Below are 26,544 nucleotides of genomic sequence, written 5' to 3'. Positions count from 1 at the left end.
CAGGTAACCATCTCTGACCTTCACCTCTATCCATCATCATTCTGGGATACTAAGAAACGTTTGCAATTAAAATGCTTATTGTATGACTGTATTTGAACTAAAGAAATTCATGACCATATTGGGTTACCCCTACCTTGCAATGTGCTCCTGTTTTCTCTGTCATTTAATGATGATGTATTCTTTTGTAAGTCTACATTTAAAAATGCTAATCACGGAGAATTTATCTCACTGGAAAAAGCGTCCATGACAACATCAGGAGCAAGGAGCCAGAATAAAGGAAAGTGACATTGTTGAATAATGTTTCATATTTGCAGAATGTCTTAGCTCTCCCATGGACAGAAATAGAAAAGATCAAATTCTAACCTTTTGACTCCCCTTTCTTAGACTCCATATGAGTCCTGCTCACTTAAACATTTTTTTTGTTTTAATTCTGAGGATCTCTCAATGAAGTGCTCTAATTATTAAACACCAATGCTATTTTACTACTGGATTTAAGGACAGCAGAGGAGTATTAATGTGAGTATAACTTGTTTCATCATTTATTAAAAATTCCTAAAATTTCATAGCCATGGCATGAATTCCCTTCTCAATTATGGTCAATGATTTAAAGTGTTTTTCACCATCTGCTAGCAAACACATGATATTGTGTGATTGGTAGCATAAGGTGATTTTCTTTATTAACTAAAAATATCCATTTGCAATTACAATATCTAATGGAGATCAGTAGAAAATGCAAGATGTTACAAGATTCAGTCTTGAAAATTAAATATTGTCATTCTTTGCAAAGTTTTAGCTAAATATTTGCAAAATTATAACTAAAATTAAATTTATAATTTGATGAAAAGTTCGAAATTATCTTTTGTAAGCCCCAAATGTTTACAGTCCAATCAAGACATCCATAAATGGCATTTATTTTTAAATTCCAACATTGAATTATAGTGTAGGGGTAAAAAAAAGCCAAACTACTATAGAATTACAAAATATTTCATTTTATTAATAATTTATATACAAATAAATTAGTTTAAAGGATTATGATACATTTGTACACTAAATTTAAGCTTTGAATGTCATCACAAGTAACTAATTAGATTAATTTTCACAGATCAGCTCCTCAATTTCATCTTCACTATCAGAATCTTCATAAAATGAAATTGTGGCTTGAATTGGAAAATTTTTCAGAAGAGCTTCTGCTTCTTGATATAAGTAATCATAACACTTTGATTTTGGCCAAAATAGTCTGAAAGAAGCAGACAACATAATATGCTTTATTTTTTTTCACATTCAGAATCCTTAAACTCATGAAATGTTCAAATTTTAAGAGCTCCACATACTTAACAATTGATGTATGCCTTTACATAGTTTAAAAAGATACTATCTTCGTTGTCATGGGAGTCTACTCATCAAAGTATTAACAACTAGTTAGTCATTTTAAATCTTTATACAATCTATAAATTGGATCAAACAAATTCACACAAAACCCTTTGTGATAAATATTTAGCTTACTTTGAGTATTATGGATATATTTATTCTTACAATATACAAAAGGTTTGTCTTCCAACTTCCAAATTCCTTTGGGGGAAAAAATGAATCCTACTATTACATTAAAAATTCTGACAATTTTGAAAAAAAAATTCTGACAATTTTGTAAAGATGACAAAATATTACCTTCCAGAAAAGCAGAAATCACCTAGTGTCTTGCTTAAAATTCAGATTTAGTGGCTAGTTACAGATGTACCCAATGTAAATTTAGACAAAAACAGGGCATGATCCCGGAGTCCTGGGGTTGAGTCCCACATCAGGCTCCCCGGAAGGAGCCTTTTTATCCCTCTGCCTATATCTCTGCCTCTCTCTGTGTGTCTCTCATGAATACATAAATAAAGATCTTTAAAAAAAAAAAAGAAAAGTACTAAAAACAGTATTTTTTTAAGATTTTATTTTATGTATTCATGAGAGACACAAAGAGAGAGAGAGAGGCAGAGACAGGCAGAGGGAGAAGCAGGCTCCATGCAGGGAGCCCGATGTGGGACTCGATCCCAGGTCTCCAGGATCAGGCCCTGGGCTGAAGGCGGCGCTAAACCACTGAGCCACCTGGGCTGCCCCAAAAAACAATATTTAAAAGTTTTTCTATGCACTCACACCAGGGCTATAAGAAGTCTTTCTCTAACTCCAACCTTGATCCCATCTCCCTGCCCTTCCCCCATCTAACTAAATTTGAAAATACCTTATTGAGATGTTAAAAATAATACTGGCTTTATATAATTTGCATGTAACACAATTACCTCAGAATTTTATTTTTGACAGATTTTAATCTTGCCATCTGGTCTTCTATTATTTTTCCTCCAAAGTAAAGAAAAGAAGGATATGCTGACTCGCCAACAACAGTGTGGCCATTCTAGTCTAGGGTAACCAGCCCCATGTGCCCATTTATAAGAGAGAGGTTTTAACAAAGAGGTTATATTATGCTCAGTACACTTCATTTTAAAAGGCAGAAAAACAGGTAATGCAGTTTATAAATGTTTCTAGCGAAATGACAAAAAAAAAACAAACACAAAAGTTTCTAATTTTGGTGCCTAACTAAGCAACCATCCATAATTCAGTCATTCAATAAATATTTTATGATCTCCTGTGCCAGACATAATTCATAATTCAAAGATGAAAAAATTCTCCCTATCCTCAGGAAACTGACAATTAAGTAAAACGAATGAGAAATACACCATACTACTCAAGAGAGAAATTAATAAAAATAAAACTAACCTAAAAGAAGTAAAAATAAATGGCTACAGTAGTTCAGAAAAGAAAGGGATTTCTTATATAGGAAATAATTGATTTTCTAATGCTTAAGTAGAACTGTCAAACCCAAAGAATGTTGTGTAATTGTTACCATACTCTGCCCAGAATCTCTTACTGACCATTTTTCTTTTGGGGACATCATACATTCCTGAATTCTTCCCTGTCCTGAGTGATTCTTCTCAATCTCCTTTGTGGATCTCTTTATCTCAGTATATAGATTAGTATTGGCCTTCCCTAGTGTCTCATCAAGTGTGATCATCTCTCCTCTCTCATTCCCCTGGAACACCTGATCCATTGCCAAGAGTTCTTCAACCATTCCTTTACTGAAGACTCCCAACTGCCTGTATTTCCACTTCAGTTCTTGACTCTGGGCCCCTTACACACACACACTCACACACAAACACACACACACACACACACACACACAGCTCTTTACTGGACATACCTATTTGGATAGCCCATAAGACACAATAAATATGATATATAAAACTGAACTTGTTATCTTGTTCCCCAAATCTAAGTCCTAATTTCCACTCTGTTAATACAGCGTTCATCTGGTCATCAGCCACAAATTTGGAAGCCATTCTGTCTTTTTACCTGTTCTTTACCTACCATATCCAATAAATTATAAACCTAATCTATTGTGTCACCTAAGCGTTCCCCAAATTCACCCAGTCCGATCCCCACTTCCAATGCCTTAGAATGGCTCTTTATCATATCTTGCCTAAATTACAGTAACTTCCAATTTCATTCTGGTTTTCTAAATAAGCCTATACACCATTTTCTTAGTGCTTTTCTGAAATATAAATCTGATCACACTACCTTTGACTAACTCCCGATACATCCACAGAATAAAGTCCATGGGTTCCCAGTGCCACATTCAGGAATAGGGCAAAACTCTATACCAACGGGTACAAGATCCCACCTATGGCTTACCTATCAGAATGACCACAGCTTCATGCGCCCAAATTCCAGCTCCTTGATGCTCCGGTAGGGAGCCATGTTGTTCTCTGACCCTGTATCCCTTTTCCTATAGTATTTCTTCTGTCCCCTTTTCCCCCACCTACCATCCATCTAGCTAACTTCAAGACTCAGCTAGGACCACATCCTATCATACACCCTTCCCGGATCTTTCCCCCACTCCCTGGGGCAGAGTTAGGTACTTCGTGTCCTGCACATACTGGTAAAACCGCTGTAACTAAACTATTACAACACTTGCCAAAGGGGTGTGATTATGTTTTCCTGTGTCCACCCCTAGTGCTAGCACATGGTAGGAAATTAGTCAACATGTATTGACTTCTACATGCTATTTATAAACATATACATAGAAATATCATACAGTTCTCCATTTCACAGCTCTCTGAAGCTAACAAACTGCAGAATGAACCCTTCACCTGAATAAGAGCTGCAAAGAATTCTACAGAAAGGCCAACTTCCTATGGCTAGGAACAGTAAACTAGCTTTTCCCTGTGGTGTCCCTCGATCCCTTTTCCGAAGCTTAGTGATCTTTAGGATTTTCATTACACTCCATTTCCTCTGACGAGTCAAGCTCGATTTGCTGTACAACAACAACTCTGAACACCATTCTTCCTCTGGTTTGCAAGAGAATAAGAACACACTCTGCCTGTTGTGAAGTCCGTTTCTTGAGAACCCTTCAGCATTAAACAAAACAAAACAAAGAAACTGGTGTGTAGACACAATATGCCATCGGTTTACTTTCACGATGCCACCCACTTCACCTCCTTATATTCTCTCAGAGTTTATTGAGTGTGCACTGATTAACAGTTCTTCATGAATTTACCAATTCAAGGAGTAAAGGACCTCTGGGATCCGTGAAGGCAGATTTTACCAAGGGGAAAAAACAAAACAAAAAACAAAACAAACAAACAAACAAACAAAAACAAAAAAACAAAAAAACAAACGGCAAGGCCAGCCCTGGAGCCAGGCGATGCGATTCCGGGCTCTACCCTGGGCTGGAAGAGCAGAGACCTTCCGGGAGGCCTGCAACTCACCTGACTGGATGTCTGTATTGAGAAAGCTTTCCGGAGGCTTCGGTCACCCCGGGGCTGTCCGGCATCTGGGGACGAAAGAAGATGAATCGCAGTTATCAGTCACCTTCTGGAAATGGGGGAAAGCGGTCTAAGCAAGCGTTCCTCGCGCCTGCGGGGAATGCGACCCCGGGGCTCTCAGCAGCCTCGCTCCCGGCCGGATCCGGGGGCCCCGTAGCTCGGGGAGACACTCGCGCAGCATCGGGACGCACAGGGCCTCCGGGAGGGCCACGGGCGGCCGCGCATCTCCCGCGGGCAGGGCAGACCCAGTCCCGGTGGCTCCTCTGCACCCCCTCCGGGGGGGGCGCGGCTCACTCACCGCCTCCGCCGCGGGTGGCGGCGCCCCCTCCTCGCTGGAGCCTCTGGCGTCAGCCCACGGTCTCCAGAAGCCTGCGGATCTGCGGGGTGGGGGGCACGAGGCGCGCGGAGGAGACGCGAGCCCAGCCCCGGCCGGAGCGCCCGCCGCCGAGCGCGGACCCCGGGCGGGTGCGGGGTGGAGAGCGGAGGGGAGGAGCTGCGGGGACGCGGGCGCCGGGGCCGGGGAGCGGGAGGGGGACGGGGACGGGGACGGGGACGGGGACGGGGACGCGGACGCGGACGGGACGGGACGGGGAGGCGCGGCCGCCGGAGTGCGCGCCCCCGCGCGGCGTCGGGCGGTCGGGCCCCGCGGGCTGCAGGCGGCGGCGGTGCGCGCGCTCGCCGGGTCCGCTCGCCGAGGGTCCCCGGGTTTCCATGGCGCGGCGGGGCAGAGCGGGAGGCGGCTGCCGGCTCGCGGGCCGGGCCCGGGCCCTGGGCTTTATATCTGCAGCCCCGGCCGCCTGCTGCCTCCCGACGCGGCCGCCGCCTCCCCGCCCCTCTCTCCCCCGCGAGCCGCATAAACAAAAAGGCTGCGCGTGAAGGCGGGATGGGCCCGGCCGCGGGTGCGAACGCGTGCAGCTCCCAAATGGCTCGGGAATGGGTTGCGCCGAGCTGGCGTTAATCGCCCTTCGACACATGGCCGCGGGGGAAAAACAACATTCGCCCGAGCAGCCAATTTCCAAGAGTCTAGGAGGAGATAAAATGAAGCGATTCTGCACATTTTGTGTATTTCTGCAAAAAAAAAAAAAAAAAAAAAAAAGGCCAAGTGGCTGGTTAATTACTTGACTCGAGGCCTTTTGGAATGGGGTCCCTGCAGCAAGCTCTGCATCCCGTCTGCTCCAAGCCGGGATGAGGGCTACATTGAAAGGAATGGCCTTAAGTCCCCTTTCTGGCAGAGTAAGAGCTGCCAGACTCCTTACCAAAGGAAATTTTTGTTAATGCATTGACAGACTAGGTCCTGCCCATTATTATTCGTAGATAATTTTTTAAAATCACACAAAAAAAAAATGAATTGTACAAGACTGAACGTTCCAGCCACCAGAGCGGAAGACTGGAGTCGTGTGATTCAGGCATCTAGCTCTCTATTATTTTCTCCTATCTTTGTGTTTTTTCCTGATTATCTTATCAGTGTCCCCTGAAGAGAAGTCTTGAATATCATGTATAGACGTCAGTCACTACTTGGCATTTTGTCACTCAATGATAATTAGAAATTTTTTTGTGGAGGCAGGGTGTGTGTAGAATGATGATGAAATCTTGAAAAGTTATGGGATAAGTTGTCAACCTCTCCGTGACCCTCTTTCTCTTACTTAAGCTAACTCTCACTTATTACAAAGGTCCTTGTATGAAAAGTGTTATGCTTCAAAGGAAAGATGATGTATAAATGCCATAATTTTTCTCAAAATGTCTTAAATAATAGAGTTGAACTTCTTAAGAGTTTCAAATAAAAGCTTTTAATGTAAGCAATAGTGTCTTTGCTATTCATTCAGTAGTTGTGTAGGAAAACAACCTAATTAATATTGAAGGATCTATAATGATTGGTTTGTTTCAGATAATGAAATCAGTAAGGATAGGTACCTAATACATGTCTCGATGCCCTAGAATTATTACTGGCTAAATAAAACAAAATTTACAGAATGCTTGCTTCAAGGCTTCACACATAAGAAGCTCTCAACAAACTTTAAGCTATTTTTAAAAATGTAAGCCCTTAACAGATGTTAAGCTATCTGATGAAATATTTCATCATTTGGGTTTCATAAAAATCTTTTAAGGTGTTTGTAATATGGTAAGTACTGTGCTTTCTGGATGTAATGGTGAATAAGATATCGGCTCCACACCCCATCCAACATCCTCAAGAGGGTTACGGTCATTGTGATCTATGACCATCACAATGACCACATAAGCAAAGATTTTTTTAAAAGTGTCACATTCAACGACAAAACCACATTTTAACCTGAGAAGTGGTACAAGAGAGGGAATTGGTAAGTCTATTTGGGACAGCCAGGAAAACCTTTTTAAAGTAAAAGAAACCTAAACTGGGATTCTAGAAAGATCAAGAAATAGTGTAGTCTGTGTACATGGTGCAGGAGGGGGCAGAGAAGGCACAGTGCTTCTAGGGAGTAGAAATGGCTGGAGCAGTGATATGGCTGAGGAGATAGAAGGGCTTGGGCTAACAGGAGCCTAATATACCATAATAAAGCATTTCAGCTTTATTCTGTAAGCACTGGGAAATATTTTAGGCAGGAGAATGGAATGGTCCAAGTTAACATTAAATAAAAGTCTCTCTGGCAGCCATATGGAAGACAGATTTAGGGAAGGCTAATATTGGAAACAAGATCATTTACAAAGTCATTGCAATAGTTCAGGCAAAAGGTAATGAGAAGATGTATAGTAAGGATGGAAAAATGAAATAACATATCTGAGGGATACTTAGGAAATAGAATCTACACTGCTACTTAAATCATAAAATGTGTGTGGGGGGGAAATAAAATAAAATGTGGGGGAGACATGAAAGTAGAAGCTATATATGCTCCTAGGTTTCTAATCTGGTTAAGTCAGTAAATGATGGTGGCCCAAACAAAGACAGAGAAAACAAGGAATATAGGAGAAAGAACAGATGAGATGCCTTTAGGTTGCTTTATTCTGTTAATAGTGTGCAAAATAGTGAAATAATAATGAAATAGTGAAAAAATAATGAATTTGGTTTGGGATCTTGAATCAGTCAGGTCAAGCTGGGCTATGCAGCAATAACAAAGAACTCAAAACTCTCAGAGCCTTAAAACATAGAGGCTTATACCTGACTCATGCTGTATTTCATTTTGGTGGGTAGGATTTACTCTAGGTCATCTTCACTTATGAATACAAGCTGATGGAATCTCTTTCCACTGGAACAGTGCTGTTTGTCATAACAGGGGGAGGGAATAAAATTAACAGATTTTAAAAGACTTAGTAACATGTAGGTGGAGAAGCTATACAAAGGACAATCAGAAATATGAGGTCCAGAGTTCACTAGAGAGTTTAGGACTAAAGATTTAAATGGGAGTCCTAAGAAAAGAAGTAGTAATATAAAACAATAGGGACTGATTCATTTTCCCAGGAAATTTTGTAGCTTCAGAACAGCACCAAGGACAGAGCTCTGAAGAGCAACATTTGATTGTAAAGTGAGAAGAGATGCAAAACAAAGCAAAGCAAAACAAAACCTCCCTGAAAAGGAACGGTGAAGGTAGGTAGTACAAGGTGTGTTTGTAGATCAAGTATGGTAGGACAATGGGATAAAAGAATTCCAACAAAGAAGGAAATGCCTAAGAAATTAAGTGCCACCACTGGGTCAAACAAGGATGTGTATTCATTGAATTTGGAAATTAGCAGCCATGAGTGACTTTTAAGCAACATCTCAAGTGTATGGAGATGAAGCTTTTTTTTAGTGAGTTGAGCTGTAGGGGTGAAAGAATAAAACAGTAAATTGAGACTACCTTCTTGAAAGGAAAAGAGAAAGAGAAGAGGAATGCTGGGTCAGTAGGGGGGTTTTGTTTTTAGGGTGCAAGAGGCAAAAGAATATAAGATGAAGAGATGAGGCAGGAGCAGAGAGGCCTCTAGAGAAAGGGGGCTAGACGATGGTTCCAGGTCCCCTCGATCAGTAGCCATGGGGATGATTCTCATGCAGTTGGAGGATACGCACACCAGTGATTACTCAAGAAGCAAGTTTAATCAAGGTGACTAGATCTGGCATGAGGAAGAAGAGGAGTAATGTGATGGTGAGATATGAATCTGAGAGAACATAAAGTATCTCAAAATTGTGAAAAAATGCGTTGCTAGAAAGAAAAAGGGAAAACCCATTAACAAAAAAATATGGTAAAATATATACTTGATCAAATTTAGATAAACTAAGAGATAGAAATATGTATTGCTGGAACTAGACCATGTATATATTTACCTATTTGTTCCACCTATTTATACAGATATTGAAGCTCATTTCCGGTGTGGCCAAGACCAAAAGAACTTATTTATGTTACATTTAAAATTTATTTAGAAATTTATATGGGTCCCACTTGCACATTTAAAAAATGTGCTTTTTTATTAAGATATAAGTCACATAGAATGTTATATTAATTTCAGGTGTACAATATGATGATTCAATATGTGCATATATTATGAAATAATGATCACGGTAAGTCTAGTTAACATCTATTACCACACACCGTTACAATTCTTTTCCTTTGATAGGGATTTTAAGATCTACTCTATTAGCAACTTTCAAATATACAAAAGATTATTAATGACTTTAGTCACTAGGCAGTACATTACATCCCCAGGACTTATTTATTTTATAACTGGAGTTTTATACCATTTGACAACCTTAATTCATTTCATGCACACCCACCCCCTTTACCTTTGGCAATCACTGATCTCTTCTCTGGATCTATGAGTTAGGGCTTGTTTATATGTTTAAAGATTCCACATAAAAGTGAGATCAAATGTTATTTGACTTTCTCTGACTTATTTTATTTAGCATAATGCCCTCAAGTGCCATCCATGTTATCCCAAATGTCATAATTCCCTTCTTTTTTATGTAATATATATGTTACATTTTCTTTATCAATTCATCTATTGATAGGTTGATGATAGCCATGTCTTGGCTTTTAAAAATAATGCTGCAATGGGAGTACAGATTTCTTTTCAAGTCAGTGTTTTTGTTTCCTTTGGATGAATGCCCAGATATGCAATTGCTGGGTCATATGGTAGCTCTATTTTTTATTTCTTGAGGAACTTCCATATCATTTCTCATGTGGCTGCACCAATTTGCATTCTCACAAACAGTACACAGGTGCATCCTTTTCTCCACACCCTTGATGTCATTTGTTACCTCTTGTTTTTTTGATCCTAGCCATTCTAACAGGTGTGAGGTGGTTTTGATTTTCATTTCCCTGATGATTAGTGATATTGGGCACCTTTTCATATACCTATTGGCCATCAGTACATCTTCTTTGGAAACATATCTATTCAGATCTTCTGCCTATTTTTAAATCAGCTTGTTTGCTTTTTTGCTATTGAGTTTTAAGAGTTCTTTATATATTTTGGATGTTAGCCCCTCATCAGATGTCTGATTTGCAGATATTTTCTTTCATTCAATAGGTTGTATTTTCATTTTGCTGATGGTTTCCTTTGCTTTGCAAAAGCTTTTTAGTTTGATGCAGTCCCACTTGCTTTTTTTAATTTTTGCTTTTTTTTCCCTTTGATTTTAGTGTCCAATCCAAAAAAAAACTCATTGTGAAGACTGATGTCAAGCATCTTACAGCCTATGTTTTTATTTTTCTAGGCATTTTATGTTTTCAGATCCTATGTTCAAGTATTTGACATTTTGAGTTGATTTTTGTGTGTTGTGCAAGATATTGATCCAGTTTCGTTCTTTTGCTTGTGTCTGTCCACTTTTCCCAACATCATTTATTAAAAAGACTGCTCCTTCCCTATTGCATATTCTTGCCTCCTTTGTCATAAATTAATTGAGAATAAGTGCAAGGGCTTATTTCTGGGCTCTCTATTCTGTTCTATTGGTCCATATGTATGTGTTTATGCCAATATTGTATTAATGAGTACAGCTTTAAATTTGGTTTAAAATCAAGAAGCATGATATCTCCAACTTTGTTCTTCTTTCTCAGAATTACTTTGGCTATTCAGGATCTTTTGTGGTTCCATACAACTTTTATGGTTGTTTGTTTGATTTCTGTGAAAAATGCCATTGGAATTTTGACAAGGATTGCATTGAATCTGTAGATTGCTTTGAGTATTATAAGCATTTTAACAATATTAATTTTTTAATCCATGAACAGAGAATATCTTCCTATTTTTTTGTTTCTTTGTGCTTCAATTTATTTCATCAATATCTTAAAGCTTTCAGAGTATAGATCTTTCACCTCCCTACTTAAATTTATTCCTAGGAATTTAATCTTTTTAACACATTTGTAAGTGGGAATGTTCTCATAATTTCTCTTTCTTATAATTTGTTATTAGTTTATAGAAACCAAACTGATTTTTATGTATTAATGTTGTATCCTGCTACTTTACTGAATTCATTTATTAGCTAGCATTTTCTGCATAGTCTTTAGGGTTTTCTATACATCATGTCATCTTCAAATGGAAACAGTTTTACTTTTTCCTTTGCATTTTGGATATCTTTTATTCTTTATTTCTTTATTTGCACCTAATTACTCTGGTTAGGACTCCCAATGCTTTATTGAATAAAAACAGTAAGAGTGGTTAGTCTTATTCTTGATCATAGAGGAAAAGCTTTCAGCTTTAGACTATTGAGTATGATGTTAGATATGGGCTTGTCATATATGGACTTTATTATGTTGAGGTATGTTCTCTCTATAACACTTGGTTGAGAGTTTTTATGATAAATGGATGTTGAATTTTGTCAAATACTTTTCCTGAATCTGTTGAGGTGATATGATTTTTATCCTTCGTTTTGTTAATATTGTATATCATATTCATTGACTTACAGATGTTGAGCCATCCTTGCATCCCTGGAATAAATCTCACTTGGTTATGGTGTATGATCCTTTTGATGTATTGTTGAATTCAATTTGTTGATCTTCTGTTGAGGGCTGTAGCTTCTGTGTTTATCAGGAACACTGGCCTATAATTCTCTCTTCTTATAGTATCCTTGTCTGATTTTGATATCAGGGTAATGCTGGCTTCATAAAATGAGGTTGGAAGTGTCCCTTCCTCTTCTATTTTTTGAAAGTTTGAGAAAGATTGGTTTTAATTCTTTGAATGTTTGGTAGAATTCACCAGTAAAGCTATCTGCTCCTGCACTTTTATTTGTTAGGAGGTTTTTGAATACTGATTGAATCTCCTTACTAGTAATTGTCTTGTTTGGATTTTCTATTTCTGCATGTCTCAGTCTTTGTAGATTGTACATTTCTAGGAATTTATCCATTTCTAAAATATATACTTTATGTAACATATCAATATGCTTTTCATAACATACCAATAAGGTAGACTTCTAGGATTAAAAATATACAAATATAAACTATAAAAAAACTTCATTCATTCAACAAGTATTTATTGAACACCTACAATGTTCCAGGTGCTATTCTAGGAGGTTGAGATATGTCAGTAAACAAAACAGACAAAACTCCCTTCCTTCATGGAGATTACATTCTAACAGACATCTAAGCCACCAATGTTTGTAATTTACTAAAAAGAAAGTATTACAAACTCATCTTACACATGGTGCCTATGTACCTAACAATTTTTTTTAATTTTTGGATTTTTGTATGGCTATAAAATGAGAGAAGGGAAGCATACTCTCGAGAAAGGATGCTAGACAATGGTCCTTGAGGAGGATGGATAGAAAAATCAAAACCACATAAAAACAATGAATATGTTCTTCTCTATTACCCGGAAAATAATATTAAATGAAAAGGTAAATTAGAGCTTGAACTAGGTTCCCATTTTGAATGTGACTTGATGTTGCCCCACCCTTTTCAATGGACACGATGACCTCAACTAGGGTATGACTTAATCTCCACTTAGGGACTAAGGTGAGAAACAGAAGTGTGAAGGAATGAGGGGAATATAATGACTCACATCTGCTATTGCCACCATGTGCCTCTTGAATAAATGTCAGTTTTGCTTGTATGAAACCAGACCCAGTCTGTTTATACACATCCTTTTTTATCTGTGATTTTATGAACATTATTTAAGGAAAGTTATAATATATGCCTTATAAGCTAGACTCCTTTTTAAAGACTGTACCTATAAAATGTGCTCCTTTCTAGGATAATTACTCATTTGTGCCTGAATGCCAACAGTCAAATTTATTAATTTACTTATTTTTGGTATTTTATTTTAGTTAGGTAATTATGTTTTCATAAAAAAAAAAAGATTGTGAAAAATCCATTACAGGGATGCCTGGGTGGCTCAGTGGTTGAGCATCTGCCTTTGGCTCAGGAGGAAGTCCCAGTCTGGGACCGCACCGGGCTCCCTGTGAGGAGTCTGCTTCTCCCTCTGCCTATGTCTCTGCCTCTCTCTCTCTGTCTCTCATGAATAAATAAATAAAATCTTTAAAGAAAAAATCCAATACAAAGGCCTACACATAATATGTATGAGGGATCATTTTAGAGTGATGGAAATGTTCTACAACTGGATCACCAGAGTAGCTGCACAACTGTAATTTACTAAATGTCATTAACTTGTTCAGCAAAACTGGATGAATTTTATGGTGTGCAAAATATAGCTCAATATAAAAACTTTAAATATGACATTAAAGTATTGATTCCTAACTGTACTCAGTCTGGGCTTGAGAAAGTAAACACTGCAGTCAGAATCAAGCCTATCAAATCAGTGTTTCTGACTTGGATTTTTTTTAAATATACATCTTTGATAGAAAAAGTGGTTGTAACAATGTTATAACTTTGAAATTTGTTTTAAAGCATGTGTTACATTTACACTGGTCTCTGGACAGTTCTAGGTAGTTTTATTACCGTGCAGTCTCTGCAAGGCTCCACATCAATGCTTTGATTCATGGTGATCAGAGCAAGATCTTTAGAAAAGGTTGTATTCGGTCTACTGTAAGGACTTAAGTCCTCCAAACCTTTGAGTACAGTGACAAACTATCTGTCAATAAAGTCTCCGCTATTGCTGATTTGTCAGGAGCCAGGCCCTCACAGTGAGGCCATTATAAAAGAAATATTTGCATCACTTCAATTTGAAATTGAACTAAAGAGCAAGTAAATGTTTTCAAGCAACTATGATTTTTATATTGCATTACTAGAAAGTTAAACACATGAATGGGTTCTAAGCCTGTTAGTAAGCTAAAATACTCCTTTTCCCTCTTATAATTGGATTGAAACTTACGGTCAACACTTTATGCCAATAAAATCTTATTTGAAATAATTGATCTCATAGAGGTCTCTTTTCAGTTTGAGGATTAGACTCTTTGTGAAAGGTGGCATTTCCAAGCTTCAAGCATTTGAGGATCTTCCCAGGTTTAAGATAAAGATAACAGTCGTGGTAAAACTGACTTAGAATTGAGCAGAGCTAGCGTGTGTTGTTTTAAACCAAGAAGGTGCTCACAGATGGCTCAGAGAGAGATTTAGCAAGTCTGTGCTAATCACACTCATACATGGGAATATCTCCATTGAAAACAGCCAGATTTCATTGTGCTCCTCAAGCAACTTTCTTACGTGGTTAATAACAACAATACAGTATAATATTTAATGGCCTAAAAAACAATATACTTTATATTATAATTGGATGTATGTTATTAAAGCCACAGTGAGAGTTTATGAGAGGTGGTTCCAATTCAAAGTATATTGAAGATACAAAGTATTTGCAGAAGTTTAGCTATGGACAAGTAAACTATGCAGAGTTCCTTCCTTATGGCTTCATTTCTAGACATTTCTAAACTTCTTTGCTAGCCCCAAACAGGTTAATTTCTCCTACCTAATAAATTATATAAAATAAAAACACAATATGTAAAAAGTGTATTCACTTCACATAAAAGGAGATTGATCTGTCTCATTACAAAACTGTTTTTAAAAAAACAAAACAAAACTGTTTTTTACCATGTTTTGTCACGTCTGACACTTTATGTTAAATGTCATTAACCATACAATTTTAATATCCTATATTATTAAATATCAGTGGCCAAATATGATAAACACCAGAATTTAGTTTTAATTTTTCTTTTCTTTTTTTTTAAAGATCTTATTTTATTTATTCATGAGAGGCACAGAAAGAGAGAGAGATGCAGAGACACAGGCAGAGGGAGAAGCAGGCTCCATGCAGGGAGCCCGACGGGGGACTCAATCCCGGGTATCCAGGATCATGCCCTGGGCTGCAGGCGGCACTAAACCACTGGGCCACCAGAGCTGCCCTAATTTTTCTTTTTAATATACAACATAAAATAGAGAGATGATTCAGAAAAGAAATTAAATTCAATTAAACATTTATTGATCAGCTACTATGTGCCAAGCACTGCATTAAGCATTGAGCATATAGTTTGAATAAGACCAACATGTCTTATTTTCAGTTCTCATAGTGCTTGTATTCTGGCTGGAAAACAGAAAATAAATAAATAAAGGAGATAATCACAGATTTTCAAGAGTGCTACAGACAGAATTTAAGACGGATTTAATACAAAGTAATTGGAGGAAGCCTCTCTTAAACAGGGTGGTCAGGGAAGGCCTACAAAGAGGTGACATTTATGCTGAGCCTTGAATGAAAAATGAGACAGGACCATTTCCTAAATGATCTATAAATTATTTCTGCTATATCCAGACCATACAAAATCATAGCAGAAAATACCTACCTGTTCTGATTGGCTCATGCTATTAGTGGGAAACCAGACAGCTGATGTGTGGGTCGTACCAGAGAAGGAAAGATAAATTGGATAGTATTTTTCTGTATTCGTTTCTGAGTTTTAGTAATTACTTAGAAAATTACTTAGAGAATGAAATTTATTTTCCTTAAATATGTAAATGACTCCCAGTTTAATCAGGAGCAAAATTTTAACTGAAAGCATTAAGTTTAAAAGGTGTCATAGTATAATATGACAACAAGCAATATGTACTTGATAATTTAAGTAGGGAAACCAAAATGTAGGGGTATGAAACTGAGTAGAATTGACTTTTTGCTAATATTGAATGAAATATATATGGGGATTTATAGAAGGTTACAAACTCAGAGTGAACTATCAGTGAAGATTTAAGAAAGTGAGACTTTTGTATATCTTTAATGTTGCTAGGCATCCATTAGGCTCTTAACAATGACTGAATCATTGAAAGAAGAAAAACAGACAAATGCAGTCTTATAAAACTTGTCTGAATTTTATGTTATCCCATAATAGTCTTGGTTACTACAATGAGACATTTCAGTTACCACGATTGTGCAAGAACGTACTGGTTGCCTATCCCATGGCCATCCCCCACCCCACCTCCTTCATTCTTGTTAAAAGAATCCTAATTATGTGCAGATATTAAGAAATCAAGTGCTTTGGGAAAAACTAGTCTCTTCCTCAGTTGCAAGGAGAGAATCGTGATGTGATCTTGCCGGTGATTAGTTTAGGCAGTCATATGATCCAATTCTGACCAATAATATTTTTAAAATAGTCTGTATTATGGTGGCAGAGTGATTTTGGGAAAAGTTTTCTTATTGCCTAAAAGAAATAGGAGGAAACACATCAGTCCTCCATGTTCTAATTCTCAATCTTGTATTTACTTTTGATACCAAAATCTGGGGCTCATGAAAGCTTATATGAGCTAAGATCCTGAAACAAACATGTTGGAAAGATGTTAGATAGATTCTGGGAGCATTTTGATAACCATCTGTGGAAATATCCAACATCCGGACTTTGAGTATAAGAATGTGAATCTTCTCATTTGAATTTTACCCCCTAAAAAGGTGTTTTAGTTATTCGTAGCTGCATGTATCTTCATCCAGTGATGAGTTCTATTTTCAGGTAGTATTCAATAGATTAACTAAACATAATGTTTTGTAATCCAAATAGGCAGTTGATTTAAGTTTTTAATATAGGTATGCCAAAGTATTCTTCCCAGCAATGGGATGTGGTTCCACAATACAGTGCTCCTTGAGTAGGTAAATACAAATTTGTTGTCATTATCTCACTGATCCTTAAAATCTTTATTGTAGAGAAAGTGCTATTAAGCTGTTCTGTCTTTTGAAAGTTTACCCTGAAATTTAACAAGCAGGGTATCATCTAGTAGTTCCTAAGCCTGTTGACCTTAAAAAAAAGAGCCAATTAATTATTTGACTAGCAAAATGAGTTTCTTTGGGAATAGCAGAGAATTGCAATTTGAGGCAAGCAGGTCCAGAAAACAAAAGAGAGGGGCTTGCTTTTGTAGGGGAAAGGAGGAAGCTGGGAGGGTCTGTTACAACTTCTCCTTGGCTGAATGTAGTAGTTTCCCATTGGCTGAGCTGCTCCTAGGTAAAAAGAAATTCTCCTATCCTCTTGCCTCCTATGGAAAGTAAGCCTCTCCCTTTAGGGAATGCAAGGTATGCTTCTTATTGCCAGTAGTAGTGCTTGAAAGCTCTCCCTCTAGGCTTCCTGACTCCATTTTATTTATTTATTTTTTTAATTTATTTATTCATGACAGATGTACAGAAGAGAGAGGCAGAGACACAGGCAGAGGGAGAAGCAGGCCCCATGCAGGGAGCCCGATGTGGGACTCGACCCCGGGACCCCAGGATCGCGCCCCGGGACAAAAGCAGGCACCAACCCACTGAGCCACCCAGGGATCCCCCCTGACTCCATTTTAAACGAGGCTTTCATTTACTTTCACAGGTCTTTTAGCATCAGGACCCCTTTAAACTCTTAAAAATTGTTAAGAATAATTATTTCAAAATGAAAAGTTAAATTAAAATTATTCAGGACCCCAAAGACCTCTAGCTTATGTGGATCGTATCTATCAATATTTAATTTATTAAAATTTAAAATTGAGAGCATTTTAAACTATGTATTTATTAATTCCTTTAAAACAACAATTACCCATTGCATATTACCATAAAATATATATCTACATAAAAATGACTATACTTTCTAGAACTAATTTCTTTTGCAGATTTCTTTAACGTCTGCTTAATGAAAGATGACTGGATTCTCATGTCTTTTCTGCAATCTGTTGCAATATGTTGTCTTGGTTGAAGCGCACGGAGAAAATCCAGTCTCAAACAGATATTTCTGGAAAAGAAAGCATTTTGTGAACCCTTAACTGCATTCTAGAGAATCCTCAGGAGTCCTGCACACTTAATGAAGCACCGATCTAAGATAACATAGACTCTGCTGACCTGACAAGACTTTGAGAAGCCATGGTGTTTTGTTTTTCATCAGCAGGTACTTAAAAACAAACACTGACAGATTAGGAGAGTTAAAGCAAATTCTATATAACCTCAGGAAAACTTTACACTCCATAATCATAATAAATGTAGCTGGCTCATTCTATTAACCAATCAAATTTTTCTTATATTTAAAAATTATGGAGGCAAGTGTGCCTGGGTGGCTCAGTTGGTTAAACATCTGCCTTTAGCTCGAGTCATGATCTCAGGGTCCTGGGGTTGAGCCCCCCACATCAGGCTCCCTGCTCAGCGAGGAGTGTGCTTTTTCCTCTCCCCTCTGCCCCGCCCCACCACTCATGCTCTCTCTCCCTCTCTCTAAATGAATAAATAAAAACTTTTTAAAAATTACTGAAGGTAAATTCAGGAGAAGATTGAAATGAGAAGACGTGAGCTCGAATTAACTATAAAATGCTGTGTCTGATAATCATTAGTGTTCTCTAGTAATTCTGGGATGTTCATCCTGGATACATAGCAGGATGCACTTCCTGTCCCAGAAGTCAGGTGTGGCCATGTGACTTCTTTGGCCGGTGATATATGAGTGGAAGTGAAATGTCTCATTTCTGAACGAAGCCATAAAAACCAATAAGCAATTTTTCATGTTCCTTTCCCTCCTGTCTAGATCGAGAAGATGCCATTAGCTGAATAAGAAAGATATGGAGAAGGACTCTCTGCTGAAGTAAATCTTTGTGGTTTTAAACTAGTGAGATTTGGGAATTGCTTATTCCTGTGATATAACTAAACCTATGTTGCCTAAATTTGCTTTACTTTATGATTCATGGGATCCCTGGGTGGCGCAGCGGTTTAGCGCCTGCCTTTGGCCCAGGGCGTGATCCTGGAGACCCGGGATCGAATCCCACATCGGGCTCCCGGTGCATGGAGCCTGCTTCTCCCTCTGCCTGTGTCTCTGCCTCTCTCTCTCTCTCTCTGTGACTATCATAAATAAAAATAAAAAAAAATAATACTTTATGATTCATTAAAGAACAATGCCATGAAAGGAAATAGTGTAGTCATAAAATTCTGTCCTTAATGAGCTGGAATTACTAGATAAGGATTGTATCACTTTTGACTAAGGTTTATAGAGAAAGAAAAACATTTAATGTGACCTTTGTAGCAAATTGTAATAATCAAAACAATACAAAATTGGGATGAATTACTAATGTTGTTACAGGCAACATTTTGGAGTTATTTTACAAAAAGAATTTTCATTCATCCACAGAAATATTCATCACCTAAAGTTATGTGACCACTCTGCTAGGCTCTAGAGAGAGACACTGATGGGATCCACTCTCATAAAGTGAATTATTTCCTGAAAACTTTATAGAAATTATTGGTCTAAGTCAGGCCTTAGCCCCTTATTTAAGAAAAACAATACCTTTTATTTTATGATGCATAATAGAAACTTGAATTAGCAGTGACTTAAACAAAGTGGATGTTTATTTTTTTTTCTCTCATAGATTTCTCTCATATAGAATAGCTTACTACATAGATTCCAGGGTTGTTATGACAGCTCTTTTTTTTTTTTTTTAAGATTTTATGTATTAGAGACTGCAAGCAGGGGGGAGGGGCAGAGGACTAGGGTGTGGGTGAGACAGTCTCAAGCTGACCCTGCACTGAATGCAGAGCCTAATTGGGGGGATCGATCTCACGACCCAGAGATAATGACCTGAGCTGAAATCAAGAGTCAGTCGCTTAAATGAGTAAGCTATACATGCACCCCGTGACAGCTCTTTTTTAATGAGGGATCTACATGGTTTCCTTTTGTCTCTTTGCGTCATCATCCCTAGGAAATGAACCTAGCCTTTGTTGCCCAAGATAACTGCTAGAAATCCAGGCATCAATCTACACTTCAGGGAATATTATGGTAGAAGAGACAAAGAAGAAGGGTAAAAGGGCCAATGATATCTTTTAAGGAGGTGTCTTGGAAATTGCTATATATATATATATATAGCAATTTATATATATATATATATATATATATATATATATATATATATATATATAATATTTGGTCTCTTTGGTCAGAATTTAGCTACATAGCCACACCTGGCTGAAAGGAAAAGGAAAGCTAGGAAACATTTTATTGTGAGCAAACCAGCAACTTTATCCCTACCTAAAAACAGGGAGATTTGTTACCAAGAGAGAATGAATATTGGGGTGATAACTAACAGATTATGTCCTACTGTTCTACATCAGGTACAACTTAAAACTATCCACAAGAAATTTTATCAGAAGAATAATTCATAAAACAGTTCTTCATACTTACAAGTTCAATGGATTCTGGGAGCCTTGAACTTTCTTGCTTTTGATCATAGCACTGGGTATAGTTTGAAAGCAAGTTTTCTCTGAGTTTGCAAAGGTGAGATGACAGGATAAATTGGTTTATTGGGATCACCCTTAATCATTGAATGCTACCTGGAGGATATTGTATCCAGGAGGTGATCTTTTGGCCATTATAGTATATTTATTTTTTATGACCTTTAATTATGTATCATTTCAAATGTATGAAAAGATCACAAGGACTCCTATATTATATGCCCTTTACCCAGGGTCACCAGTTGTTAAACATTTTGTCCCACATGATTTATTGTTTTCTTTGCCATACACCCCCTTACACACACATATACACACATACACAAACACATAAAACATTTTTTCTCAATTATTTAAGAGTAAGTTGTAGACATCATGCTCCTTTATGCCTAAATACTTTGGTGTGCATATCCTAAAACCCAGGACAATTTCTTTTGTAACCACAGCACACTAACAAAATCAGGAAACTACATTGCTACAATAACTATTATCTCATCTCCTATCAATATCCAAATGTCACTAATTATCCCAATAATGCCTTTTATATCTGTATTTCGTTTCCAGGCCTAGGATCCAATCCAGAATCATGCACTGCATTTAGTCTGCATGTCTCCTTATTCTCCTTTAATCAGTGGTAGTCCCTCAACCTTGCTCTGTGTTTCGCTTTTTATGAACATTGACCAATTATTTTGTAGAATGCTCCACAAATTGAGTATATCTGATGTTTCCTCATGATTAATTCAGGTTATACAAATTTGGGGGGAATAACTCAGCAGTGATGTTTTACATCTTGCAAGGCATCCTAACAGGTGGTACGTGATGTGACTTTTTTTCATTATTTGTGATATTAAACTTAATCACTTCCTTAAAGTAGTATCTGTCGGGTTTCTCCATTGTGAAGTTATTTTCCCTTTGTAACTAATAAATCGTTATGGGCAGATAGTTTGAGATCATATAAATACTCTGTTTCTCATCAAATGTTCGCCACTAGTTTTGGAATCCACTGACGATTCTTTCCTAAATTAATTGCTATGATGACAGTTTCAAAGTGACAACTTTCTTGCTCCATCATTCCTTACACCTGCATTTTAGGCCATCATGTTTTGATGTTTTTAAAAATCCAGATATTCTATTATTCAGAATTCTGTTTGAATTCCATGTTGGCATGGAGCAGAAAGAGTAATCCATGGTTTTGTAAACAAAGTGTCTTCCTTTAGGCTTCTATGACACATTGCCATAGACTAGTGGCTTGTAAACAATAGAAATGTATTTCCTACAGTTCTGGAACTAGCAGTCTAAGATCAGGTTGCCAGCATGGTTAGGTCTTGGTGAGACCCTCCTACCGGATTGCAGACTGCCATCTTTCTATATCATCACATTGAGGAAAGAGGTGGAAATCTCTCTGGGGTCTCCTTATAAAGGCACTAATTCCATTCTTGAGGACTCCACCTTATAACCTAATCACATCCCTAAAGCCCCACTTCCCAACAGCATCACATTTGGGGGGTTACGATTTCTACATATTGAATTTTGAGGTAGCACAAATATTCACTCCATGACTGGAAGTTCTTGAAATTCTGTCTTGGAGCACAATGTGATTTCAATGGATGTTGTTGTTGTTGTTGTTGTTGTTGTTTTACAGAAAATCCTCGTAAGTCCTAGGCATATTATAACTATCAAAGGTTTGGAAGCATTTTAAAAATTCATTTTAGATTAAGTAACTGACGCACTGGGAAATTAAGTGATTTGTCTGAGATCCCTTAGTGGGTAACTGTTAGAGCCAAAGTTCACACCCAAGCAACTCAACTCCAGAGAATGTGCTCTATCACCATCCTGTTATAAAAAACCAACAAGCAGAGCTGAACACTGGAAATATTCACTAGAATGAATAGTATCTGGGTTGGTGGTTTATTGAGAACAGGTTTCCTTTCCTAGGCTGGGGTCTATGGTCATGGATTCATCCTTTTGACAATCCACAGCAAAGGATTGTCAAAAGCAAGGCAGGGCTGGGTCCTACCAGGGCCTGTATTTATAAATGATAGCTAAGAAAGGTTATATTGAAATAGACACTTAGATATTAAAATTTTTGAAACTTATATAGCATTAAATTATTTATAATCTAAAGTTTTTAGAATGTAAGAGGCTTCCTTGTCATAGATGCATTTAATCCCCCTGTCATGTCAGTACCATGCCTCACCCACACCTCTACAATGCCTGTTGTCCTCACATCTAGAACTTGTCAGGGTTGACCTTTGCAGCTTTCAGCCCTGGTCAGGGAGGGATATTTTCCTGGTGCATGTGGTGGGGGAAGGGATGTCTGACTGCTACTAATACAGACTTTCAATTCTTCTGTTTTCAGCACTACTTCACATTCTCGTCTCCAAAGATAACTGGTACCTTCAATTCTTGAGACTGCCCAGGGCTCTGCAGCATGAGTCAGCTCGTTTCTGGGTACTGTCTTCTCCCACTGCTGGCTCAGGTGTCAGCTTTCTTCAAACTGATGACTCAGTTACTAGTCCTCCATATTTTCCTTCTCTTTGCCCTTGAGCAAGTGTGCCTATTTACATTCCTTTACCATCATCTGAGTAGAATTTTAGGAGAGACAAATGTATGTTTTCAATCCATATTTCCAGATACTTCTTTATATCATTAAACGTTGTTAGACTGAAGCAGAACCAAGAACAATCTATAGGTCAGTATAAAATCGGGTGTATAGTCTTATTATAATAAGACTTACTGATAAGCTGCTAAGGCAGAAATTAGATGGTTTTTTTTTTCTTTTTAAAAAAGATTTTATTTATTTATTTAGTGGGGAGAGAGAGAGAGAACACAAGCAGGGGGTAGTGGCAGGTGGAGGGAGAGAGAGAGAAGCAGGCACCCCGAGGAGCAGGAAGCCCAATATGGGGCTCTATCCCAGGACCCTGGGGTCATGACCTGAGCTGAAGGCAGATGCTCAGTAACCAACTGAGCCACCCAAGTGCCCCGTTTTTTTTTTTTTTCTTAAGGAATATTAATTCTAGCAAATTATGCCAGAACTGGTTTCTAAAGACAATTTAATACTACCGCACCATGTATGTGCCATAATATACATAGTGCACACGTGTACATAAAATACACATATTATATACTGGGTATTGATTGAATCCAGTAGTTTGTTATACAAATTAGGGCAGAGTCATGTGATGAGTTCCAGGCTATTTGCGGGGGCAATGGTGTTACCTATCCATCCCATCCCACTCCCCACCTGATCTTCTATTTGTTCATTGATTGTCCTGTCAATCTGTGGTTATTTTAAGGAAAAGGGAATTTATTGAAAGGGTATCAGGGGCCCATAGACCCAAAGGGATGCTGAAATTCAGGCAAAGGAGTGGCGAGAACAAGGAAATTCAGAGGAATTGACACAGGAAGCAGGGAATACAGACCATCCCTCGGAAAGAATAGCCTGGTGGGAATGTTGCTGCTGACACCACCGCTGTATAAGATGGATCTTCAGAGTGCCTCCATGTGTGCTCTACAATCTGGGGATTCAAGGTCTGGGCTGTCCTTCACCCTACCTACGCCCCCACAAGGGGATGTTACCAAGTTGTTCACAACCACAGAAAACTGAACTCAACCTTGCCAGGACGTCCTGGTGTGTAGGGTCTGCCTCCTGGAGTCATCCAATCACTGATGAGGTGAGCTTACATCAAGCAGAAGACAGATCTGTAGCTTTGGCTTTCAGCTTCTAGAAAATGGGAAATAAGAGCCCAGAATTCTTGCCCTCAAGAATTCTCTGTGAAGAGATCAGGGTATTTTGGGAAGAGGACTCTGTATCAGACACTGTTAGGCCCTGCCTCACGTCTTCTCAGCCTTACTGATTTTTGCAGCCTTAGCTTTAGAAACTGTTGTGTGGGTTTCCAGTGGCTTCATACTGACAGCACTTGACCTTGAGCAGGCCCTGAATATCTTTGGCTGCCTGGCTGGGGCAGCTGTTCCAATACCATCGACACTGATCGGCATGCTCCCTGCACAGCTCTAAAGTCAGGGGAGCTTCGCCTCCTGGGGCTACCCTCAGCCAACACGTTAGAAACAAATATCTCTACCTGTCAAATCATTTGGTAGACAGTTCTGAAACTGTCCATTCCTCAGCAGGCCTTAGTGGGATCAAGCCTCAGTTGCCCACAGTAGTGAATAACTTGATAATATATCCTTAGAACAGTTTTTTCTTCTTCCCTGCTTTATATTTTCTGGGCCCTTACTCATGCTCCCTGCAATCACATGCTAAATAAACCTACTGCACATAGGTCTTTGTTTCAGGCTCTGCTCTGGTGGGAACTTAGGCTAAGACAGAGCAAATACTACAGAATCAAAATAAAGTTGGCTTCAGGGATTATGTCCATGAAAGCAGCAAGCAGCATTTTTCCTATTTGCTCTAATTTTAAAAAGAAAAAAAATCACAGTGTATCTAAGGTGTCAGTAACTGCTATTTCACCTTAGAGTTCTCTTGCATGGGCAGACTTTGCAAGTACAGTTCAATCCTCCTAAGTACAGGTCAGATCTTTCCAAAACCCCAGTGTTTTACTAGGTGTCTAGGATCTGACATCTCTTGGGTTCACAGGCATCCGGAGGTGCCATGGTGGGTGGGCAGGGTCATCCATGGGATAATCAGAAAGAACCCCAGAAAATCATGTCTTTCCAAATGTCCCTCCTACTGTAAACTTATTGGGTCTGGCACAGATGTCTGCAAAGTGACGTTCTCTTAGGGAATGCAAGCACAATCAAACGGTGTTTTAGTCACACCTATGTGTGTGGCAGGCAGCTTCAACAACCCTCCGCATGTTCTGTGCTCTCTTATCACAAACCTCAATGACTCATTAAATCTGGAGCCTAAATCAAAAGCGACCAAAATAGTCAAATCCCTTTCTCTAAAGGGCATGGAAGGCTCAGTCTTTGAACTCTCCCAGAGGGCAAGAAATAATTGCATTCCATCCCTCTAATTCAGCAAAGAAAGTGTAGAGAAAGAATAGGATAGAAAATTTTCACGGTTAGAGTGATTAAATATTTAAATTTGACCATGAGTATTCCATGGTTCCTTTTTCTTTTTTCTTTTTTTCATGGTTCCTTTTTCTCCCCAGGCATTGTGCCCTTCCCAGTTCAGATACTCACCATCTTCCACCTGGACTTGTCCAGAATCTTTGTCTCTACTCTACAGACATTATCTTTTAACATAAAATCTGACCAAGTCATTGTGCAGTGTAGAAACCCCAGAATGGTTCTTGATAGTCCTATAATAAGCTTATATTCAACAGCATGATACTTGTGGTAGGCAAAATGATGCCTCTCCTCCCCTACCCACCCCCAGGCATCCCTCCAAAGGCATCCACAGCCTCATCTCCTGAATCTATGATATGGTTTGGTAATATTGTTCATAAACTGGAAAGGACTTCAGGGCAATGTAATAATCATAACAGAGTTTCATATAATGAAGTTAACTAATTTCTTTAGTGAATATTTTAAGCAATTAAAAATCTTCTCAGATTTTAACAAGTCAATCTGAGCGATAGGTTTTGTATAGACATTATGAACAGATATAAGCTCATAACATCAAACATCAGGTTATATTATCTAGACACAGATGTTAAGGAACATATCTTGGGCAAAAGTTTCCAAATCTCTGAATTAAAAATCAGAACTCTAACTTATGAACTTATGAACTTACGAACTTATGAAACTTATGAACTTATGAACTTATGAAAACACAACCCAGAAGAAATTTGGGGGCTTCCATAGTGTTATCTCATCCAAGGGAGGCACACTTAGTGACAGGCATCTGTAGAAATCTGACCCTTTTGGAATTTACAGGAAGAGAAAGAAACATTAAACAATGGCAAATCCATCTCCAGCCTTACAATCCTGAGAACCGAGGTTGGCCGTATTTTTCACAATAATTTTATTTGCATTTTTACAGATGAAGGAAATGGTCTTCCAGGAGGCTGAGCAACTTAACTGCAGGTCCCAGAGCTGGTAAACAACTGTGATGGGATTTGAGGTGCGGGTGGTGGTCTCAACTGTGAGGGTGTGCTGCCTCCGAGGCAAGGCATCTATCACCTGCTGCTACCTCCAAACAGGATCCTTCTAGCTGACCTCCTCAGCAGGATGGCTTCTAAAAACCACAATGATCACAATGAGGAGGTAAGAGTTG

General features: G+C 38.4%; 1 protein-coding gene across 1 annotated transcript; it reads right to left on the bottom strand.

The window, feature by feature from the left end:
- Positions 1-973: 973 nt before the first annotated feature.
- On the bottom strand, positions 974-24,362 carry RIPPLY2 (ripply transcriptional repressor 2). The gene is made up of 5 exons (XM_049092287.1): positions 24,202-24,362; positions 5,767-5,882; positions 5,158-5,606; positions 4,803-4,867; positions 974-1,237 (listed from the first exon to the last, which is right to left on the bottom strand). Exons 1-5 carry the CDS (start codon positions 24,360-24,362, stop codon positions 1,090-1,092), a joined length of 939 nt encoding a protein of 312 aa, XP_048948244.1. The 3' UTR covers positions 974-1,089.
- Between the last annotated feature and the right edge of the window lie 2,182 nt (positions 24,363-26,544).

Source organism: Canis lupus, chromosome 12 (genome assembly GCF_003254725.2).
Source record: "Canis lupus dingo isolate Sandy chromosome 12, ASM325472v2, whole genome shotgun sequence".
In the NCBI taxonomy this organism is placed as follows: domain Eukaryota; kingdom Metazoa; phylum Chordata; class Mammalia; order Carnivora; family Canidae; genus Canis; species Canis lupus.
The sequence above is the reverse complement of the archived record's forward strand: the minus strand, read 5'-3'. Positions and strand labels throughout refer to the sequence as shown.